Source organism: Antechinus flavipes, chromosome 1 (assembly GCF_016432865.1).
Source record: "Antechinus flavipes isolate AdamAnt ecotype Samford, QLD, Australia chromosome 1, AdamAnt_v2, whole genome shotgun sequence".
Lineage (NCBI taxonomy): Eukaryota > Metazoa > Chordata > Mammalia > Dasyuromorphia > Dasyuridae > Antechinus > Antechinus flavipes.
Genome location: NC_067398.1, coordinates 722,781,909 through 722,790,705, shown reverse-complemented (window position 1 = coordinate 722,790,705; position 8,797 = coordinate 722,781,909). Strand labels below are relative to the sequence as shown.

Sequence of the window (8,797 nt, the reverse complement as noted above, 5' to 3'; positions counted from 1 at the left end):
AGAGAGGCAAGTGTGTTGTTAGTGTGTAAGTCTGTGAGAGAGAGACAGAAAGAGAAAGAGAGTGACAGAGGCAGGGAGAGAGAGAGAAAGAAGGAGAGAGAAGCAGGGGAAATTGGAGAGAGGGGCAGACTATCAGGCATAGATGTAGAGGTAGAGGCAGAAAGAAAAAGAAGAAAAACTGGGAGAGAGGAAGAAGCAGAGAGAAAGAGAGAGCTACTAGTGCCTTGGCAGCTTGTGCTGTGCCAGAAGCTTGGATCAAGTATGAAGCTGGGGCTGGGCTGGCAGGGGGAGGTTTTTGTCCCACTTCCTCACTGAATGTAGCACTGTGTTAACCAAAGCTATTACCAATATAATAACCTGTCCCACAGTAGTAATGGGCTTCATCCTCAGGCTGGAGGCTGCTGATGGACAAGTAGCGATTGGCCCCAGAGCCGGAGCCCGAGAAGTGGTCGGAGATCCCCTCGCCCTTGCCTACACTTCCACCACTGTTGACATACATGAGATACTGAGTGGCTTTTCCTGGGCTCTGCTGGTACCAATGAATTGTGTAGGTGTTGTACTGACTGCTGAGGGTGCAGGAGAGTCTGGCCGTGGCTCCCAGGGACACAGACATGGAGAATGAATCAGCACAGGCTGGGAGAAGGAACCTGGAAACACAGACAGACATTAATGGCCTAGCTTAGGAGAGAGGGGGGAGGTGCTTGGAGATCCTCAGCAGAGAACCCAGGACAGAGGGAGGGAGCAGGACAAGCAGGGTCAGCCCTGACCTGAGCAGCAGGTGAGCAGGAGGAGGCAGGCGAGAGGCCAGGCCATGGTGCAGGGGACCCCAAGAGCTCTGCTCCCCAGAGAGAACCATCTGGGTCCGGGCTCTGCCAGGCCCCTCTTATCCTCTCCCTGGGAGCCTGTGATGGGCTGGGGGGGGGGGGGGGGTAGAAGCTGGATGCAAATCTGGGCTTCTTAAGCAGCCCTGGCCCTAAATCTTTTGTCCTTCGGGGAAGTCCTGTATTTCAGGGGGAGGGGATGCAGCTTTTGAAGCCCTTGTTCCAGCCCAGCTGGAGACCGGGAGACTCCTGCTTGTTGCTCACCAGTCCTACAAAGGGGCATCTGTGCATAGGACAAGGGATAGGATTAGTGCAAGAGAGGACAGCCTTGGGTGTGTGTGTGTGTGTGTGTGTGTGTGTGTGTGTGTGTGTGTGTGAGAGAGAGAGAGAGAGAGAGAGAGAGAGAGAGAGAGAGAGAGAGAGAGAGAGAGATTGATTGTAATAGTCGATGTAAACTTGGGTCATTTTCAGACAAAGATTTGCTTCTAGGATTTCTGTTCCATTGCTCTCCAGTCACATGTGCTCCCATGAGGACATCTAGGGGTTGGGTAAAAGCTCCATCACTTTTTAGATTGTAAAGAGTAACCTGCAGATTGGAGGACAGACCTGCTCCTCACCAACACTGTCTTCCTTTAATCTTAAAAAAGCAAAACATCATGGATGCCCCTTATAACAAACACATTAAATAGGTTCTTTGGATGTGGCCAAGTCAGGGCCCTTCTGCTCCCTCTGGGCCTATAGTCCCTGAAAGACATTGGCCGTTTTCTTCTGGCCGATCCAGCCCTTTCGGCATCTTTCCCCACATTCTGTCAGGTTTCTCTCTGGTCCCGGGGGAACTCCCCAACTGGCTGGAATTCTGTCATAGGCAAGGATTGAGGGAAGACTCAGGAGGAAAGATGAAGGTAGGAATCCAAGTCCACTTTATTTATCAATAGCAAGCTTATCCCATTGGGTTACTTAGACCGATTATGCACTGCACGTGTGTTAATTACTCAGGAATGTCTTTGTTCTAGAGAATGGGACAAGTGGGGATGTATACCTTAAGTCTCTGGTTTATGTCAAACAGTATAGGACAGGATTCGGTCATACACAGCCAGTCCCTGCTACCAAAGGAGCTTCCATTCTGGAAGGGGGAAGACAATATTTAAGAGCAGAGAACAAGAGATTCTTTTCATATCTCAAGCCTTCCCACTTCATTACAAAAGTCAGTCCCTGCCCCCAGGGAGCTTATATTCTTTTGGAGTAAGATAACCTCCACTCTTGACTATTCCCTAATATCTTTGTGGATTTCACTTTCCTATTTTAAGTTTCATTTCTCCCATTCAGTTCTCATAACTATGGCAAACAAACTGTCTATCCATTTCTCACAATTTCTCCCTCTTCTTTCTTTTTAATAATGTGTTTTCCACGTCCTTATCAATCTCTTCAGATTTGTCTAATTTTTATATCCCATCTCATAATAAAAGCCTATTAAGCCCTTGCACAGATCTCCTTATGCAGAATGGATAATTGATCCCTGAAGTCTCTGCTAATTCTTCTGACAGGGCTATATTAGGAATAAAACTACTTCCAATTGTAACAAATGCTCCTCTTGTTCCTGCCAATAACCTTTCTAGAGTCATTCTATTTTCTATGCCATTTTGCTTGGGGCATCTAGCTGTTCTGTTATTCCCTTTACTGCTTTTCTGCTGTAATTCATCCAATAATATTTATTTACCAGAATAGGGACCCAGATCCAGAGCTAGGTTTCTAGCCTTGAATTGATCAATTACTGTCATTGTCTTAATTCTTCCTGATTCAGTCTCACCTTCTTCATTGAATGCCAGGGTAAAAGATTAGTCAAGTGGGTCACTGTACAGGTACCCACTCAAATCTCAGGCAAAGCAGGTTGCTAAGTGCTGTCTTTACACCACCCATGGTTTGCTTGGGGTATAATCATCTGAGGAAACTGCCAGAGCTCCCCTCAGTTATGTTCTAGACTGGGGTACGAGCCACTACAGTGCCAAGATTTTGGAATCATTTACTCTGCCATAAGAAGCAAGCTGATTGATCTCCAGAGGAAAGGTATAATGGGCTAAAGCTCAAATTGATACACTGAGGTCCTAAGCACGTGAGGCTAAATAGTAATTGGACCATACTCTATTAATATATGCTTGGAGAAAAAATGGCCCTCGCCCACTCTTTGTGCAAGTTCTGATGTATTGTACAGGAAATGACGTAGGGAAGACTTTGGAGGGGTAGGAAAGAGGAGAGAGAGACTGCTGGCTGGGTTCCTGTCACTGCTGCTCACATTCCTATCGCTATCCCCCTTCACCTCCACAAAGAACAAAGATCGAAGATTTTTCCTTAACCTGAATTCCTGACTCCAGCTAATTTTAAAATATGTGGTCATCACAGAAAGGGACAATAATTCTCCCCAGGAATGTTATTTTGGGAATAGGAAGAAGTCATGTTCTTCCATGCCCAAAGGGACTGGTCTTATCCGGGCATGGGACAACCTGTAGCACATAGAAATTGCTTTTTCTTCAGATGTATTACATTCAGATGTAGTTTACCAGTTCTACCCAAGCACTGGTGTCTATCACTCGCCTTAAGTCCTCAGCTTGATTCCAAATTTTCCTAAGAGATCTATAGCTATTGCCAAATTTTTCTTAGATCTGCATTTTCCAAATATCCAGCTCTTATACCAAACCAAACATTATCATGAATTGAACAATTGCATAAATTCTCTTTTTCTCTATAATGACACAAATACTTATCTACAGCTAGTCAAGCCTCTATCATTCTATAATTTGACAAACATTAAACTGAATTGTTTGTGAGGTATCTTTCCCAATAATATTAACCAAAAGGTTAACCCAATATTCCAATCCTAAATCCCAAATACTGTTGCAACAGGGAAATAGCATTATTCCTACATAACCTCCTTCCTTCACAGGATTGATAGACTCTTTAGAGGGAACACCCCAAACACTGGATAGTTAGTGTCCATTCACCAACCAGTTCCAGTTTCTTCCCAAACAAATGCGACCCAAAGGCTTTTGCAGTAGGGGTGATGATCTCATCTTCTGAAACTCCTTCCTGCTGAGAATGGGTGTTGAGCTGGGTCATCCTGCAAGATCCCATTTGAAGGGCTTGAGCTGATTGAAGATCCAGTGGGTGGTCAGACCCCTAAAGTGGGTCAATACAGCTATCTAGTGCTCATCAGTTGGAGGGGAATTCTTCAAAATGTAAAGGAAAACAAACCTAAGAGACTAGAGAGAGAGCAAGTACAAAGAGCAGAACCGTCATTCTTGGGAGGTGTGTTTTTTCCTTCCCTGCAGATTCTCCAAATAGTTATGTATCATCCCTTTTTTGGACATTACATTATACTCCAAAAGCAAAAAGGAGGAGTCGCATCAGAGTAACAGAGGTATTTACAAAATCCTTCATTAACAGATCTCATCAAAAGCAGCATAATAATATAGAGTAAACCAGACTTCTCCATGAGCCATGAGACAAGCTTCTGCCATTATTTTTTAACATCTCCCTGCTCCCATCCCATTTTGCATATAGTAGGACAGACTGGGAAAGACCAATATAAATTGACCAATAATTTTTCAATATAAATTATTTAAAAGAAAACACTATATTCACTAAATAAACAAATGTTCCCATATTAGTAACAAAGTTAAATGAAAGTAACTTTCTTATTGATGTAATAAAATATTCCATGTCAGTTCTGCCTGGGACAAAAAGCAGTGGCTTAAATAAATCAAGGAGATTTCTCAAAGTAGAAGCTGAGGAATTTTATTATAATCTCTCGAGAAAAAGTGTCTCCCTCCCCACAAGTAATCGACAGGGAGAACTTCTGGTAGCAATACTATAATGTTAATGCACACATATATTTAAAACTTTATTCCCGAATTCAAAAATTGAAAGAAATTTAATCATATACCAATAAAATTTAAATGTAGTATTTTAGTTACATTTTTTGGAGAAAACTCCTCTTCTCCTTCAAAAACTCCATTCTCTTAGCCTGCCTGAAATCTCTGAAATGGCAATAAACTATTGATGACTAAGATGGAGATACAAGCCCCTAGGAGAAAAATAGCTCTGGCTCCTATCCCCCTCCTAAATTTTGTACTCTTTCCTATAAATTGCTGTATTGGGAAGGGGGGGGGGGAGATTTTAAAGTATAAAATAGATTTCCCTAGATTTCTCTAAGTTATGTAGAGATAAACCACATCCTTTGCCAGAATCCAGCAATCCCTGAGAATTCTGGGACTATGGGGGTTTGGAACCACAGTGAACCACCTAGAGAGAAATAGAGGCTGACTCCAGAGCATGGGGTTCTGGGGGACCTACAGTTCTTTGGAGAGGCTGGACTGGACATGAGTCTTCACACAGCGGCCCTGCTCATTCCCAGTCCCCTCTAGGGAGAGAAGCTTGAAAGCTGTGGTCTCTGCCCAGAGTTTGCCTGGCTGCTGCAGAATCCACTCCAGTTCCCTTGCTGTTTCCTGGATTCATCAATGACCTCACTTTGTGATCCTGGAATCTTTGGACAATCCATGAGGGGGAAAAGTCCAAACCCGGCCCCTAGGCTGTTAAAGTCTGCTCCTGCTTGCTCAGGGCCACCCCAAAGTCATAACATCTGGATCCTGGACAGAGTCCCCTTTGTAAGAAACAAAATATCTTAACCAAGAACTCACTGACTGGCTGATGAATGCAGGAAAGATTTATTTTACATTGTTACAAGAATGGGAACCTCAGTGAGTAGCCCATGTTTCAGTTGATGTTTGATGACCTCTCTGAGGGCCTTTAGATTTCACTCGTAGATTGTAGCCATTTAAGAGGCTCTGTCTGAACATGAACTTAATTTCATTGTTACCATGGTGTTTCCCAGGCTCCTCCTTCTTCTTCTCACCAGTTTTCATGGGATTTACGTGGAACTGATGCTGGGCTAAGTTTCTTTCCTGCTGCTGCTCTGTTCCTAATTGATGTGCTCTGGATGATGGCCGAGATAGATATAATGACTGCTTTCTCGATGGGATAAGTATATCACATGTAAGGTCACCTTGTGTAGACTTACAGAAAAGGACATGGGAAATAAAGCCTCTAGCAAGAACCTGTCATGATGGGCAAGATGGACAGCTGGGCTGTGCTGGAAAGTAGCAGTTTTATAAATTCAAAACTCAGTGAATGATCAGACCTCCAAAATAGGGGTTAAGACATCAGTGTCAGCTGGGAATTGATAAACGATCTTTATTTCTTCAGGTTATTCTGATCAAAATGTTATCAAGGATTTGCCTGAAGACTTCCCTTTTTATTTTATGTGCATGAGGTTTGATTTCAGCTAAGGTGATGAGATAGTATTCCTCAGTGTGCTGCAGGCAGGAAAGGTGGAATGGATGAAATAAGAAGAAATGGGGATAGCCTCAAATCCATGGCAATATTCAGGAAGGATGATGGGCTTAAGGGGAGGCAAGCTGAGAGGGTCAGTCACCAGTAGTCTTGAGGTCTATTTTTAGCCATCGAACAGGAAAAGATGATCAGCTGTGGTAAAGAGGGGGAGAGAAAGATGAAGGGAAAGGGACAGAACAGATATTATGGGATACAGACAAAGTGTTGTGGGAGCACATCCTGAAGCTTCCCCAGAAGACCAAGCAGAGAGGCCCTTGGGTGGACTTGGAGTTAGGAAGACATGAGTGCAAATCACCTTTCACATATTAGTTTTGCCTCAGGTTCCTTATTTGTAATACGGAGATTACAAATGAACTTCTCATGGCTATGGTGAGAATCAAAGAAGTTATTTATAAAGTGCCTCCACACCTTAAAATGTGAATGTCTATAAATGTTGTTCATATTATTATTATGAGGTAAACTCCTGTCCCAACCAGCATTCCTCTGGGAGCTTTGGGAGCCATCATCATCCTTGCCTTCTATTCCTCCTATCATTTTCTCACCAAGATTTGCCTCCTGGTTCACTCTCCAAGACAAAGGGGCCTCCAGGATTCAGTGTTGCTCTGGCCCTCATTTACTGTCCAAGCACACAAACACATAAACATCCTTTTCACTTTCCCCTTTCTCATCTGTAATTTTCCAGATTTTCTAGTTAGTGTGGAAATGGGGATTTTTAGTGTGTTTTTTTCCCCTAGGCTTTAAAATTTGCATATCCAATCCATTGGTCTCTTCATTTTTTTACATAAGCTTTTAGAATTATTCCTTTTTGCTGATCACTGTTTTTGCTGTGTCCTGAAGGTTGTGATATTTTGTGTCGTTTTTTTTTCCTCTTAAAGTTAGTGCTTAAAATTATGACAGGTGCAACTGTCCCATTTGGGGATGGCGCCAGATCTGGAAGGCTGGATCAAAAGAAATAAACAGCAGTTCTGTACAAGACTGATTCAGTCCATGAAGCCCCTTAAAAGTAAACTGCTTTTAAGGAAAGAAAATGCTCACAGGATGTGCAAGTCAGAAATTTATTCAGGCTCTCTGGGACTCTTCATCTGTAAGATGAGTGGTCTGGGATTCCTTGTATCCATGGTCCCTTCCAACTCCACATGTATGATCCCATAAACCCCACAAATCATTGTCAATAAACATTTATTAATCGCCTACTGTGTTCCAAATAAGAGGGATACAAAATAGACAAAATAGCCTCCACTCTTCAGGAACTCCCAGCTTAAGATGGCAGTGGGGACAATATATAAACAGCAAAAGCCAAACAGCACATAAAAGCGACAAAGTAGAGGAAAGAGGGAAAGCACTAAGTTTCAGGAGGTCTGGGAGAGACTTTCTGCAAAGGAAGGTAGGATTTTACCTGAGAATGGAGGGAAGAAAGAAGCTGGAGATGAGCAGGGTTAGACAGCTAAGCAGGGAACACAGCCAGAGCCAATGGGCAGAGGTGGCAGACAATGTCCTGGGGAACAGTGAGGAGCTCATTGTCCCTGGAAGGTAAAGGAGCAAGTTCTGAGGATTTAAGGAGCCATCAGGCCAGAGAAGTGGGAAGGGGATTGGTCTAAAAAGTCTTTAAAGCCCAAGAGATAAGTTATTTATTTCCAGGAGGCAATAGGCAGAGGAAATGACTGATGAAGAAGACAAGGAGGTGATAAAGTCAGATCCAGGTTTGAATGTATTTGACAGCAGAGTGGAAGATGGACTTTAATGGGAACAGCCTTAAAGCAGGGGCCAGGCAGCTGCTTGTGGCCACAGCCAAGTGTTGGGTGACTAGACCTGCCTCACTGTGGTGTCTGTGTTGGGAGAAAAGGGAGGCCAGACAAAGGACCCTCAGCAGTTGGAGTCCTCTCTGTTCCCACTTCAGTGCTGGGGTCCTTGATGCTTTACAAGGTAACTGTGGCTGAGGCCTCATGACCAGTGGCTATTGTCCCAGGGGGCCCTTCACCAAGCCTCATTTCTCTTTCTAAGAAGAAGCCGGGCCGCTGTTCTAGGGAAACCATGGCAGGGGCTCCCTCTCATCTGCTCTCCACCTGTCAAAGCCTGAAGCCTGAAGGCTCAGCTAAATCTCTCCCCTGGGTCACAATCGGAAGTGGGTAAAATCCAGGTTCTGGGGTCAGAAGATCAGGGTGCAAGACCTATTTCTATCATGTAATCTAGATCTCCTCCCAGGAGAGCCATAGAACAAGAGACAAAGATAGAGATGAGACAGAGAGACAGAAACAGAGAAATACAGATAGAGACAGATAGAAAGAGAGACAATGAGAGAGAGAGAGACAGAGACAGAGAGAGAGACAGAGACAGAGAGAGAGATAAAGACAGAGAGACCGAGACAGAGACAGAGACAGACAGCGATGGAGAATAACAGGCATAGATGTAGAGGCAGAAACAGGAAGAAAGAAAAAAGTGTGCAACAGGAAGAAGCAGAGAGAACCTACTGGCAGGGGATCCTGGCAGCTTGGGCTGTGCCAGAAGCCTGAGCAGAGGATGAAGCTGGGGCTGAGCTGGAGGGGGGAGGTTTTTGTCCCAATTCCTCACTGAAT

At 44.0% G+C, this 8,797-nt stretch overlaps 1 gene segment (V, D, J or C); it reads right to left on the bottom strand.

The window, feature by feature from the left end:
* Positions 1–328: 328 nt before the first annotated feature.
* Positions 329–856, bottom strand: LOC127548916 (immunoglobulin lambda variable 4-3-like). The segment is given in 2 exon segments: positions 329–647; positions 768–856. Coding segments are annotated over 2 exon segments (408 nt in total).
* Between the last annotated feature and the right edge of the window lie 7,941 nt (positions 857–8,797).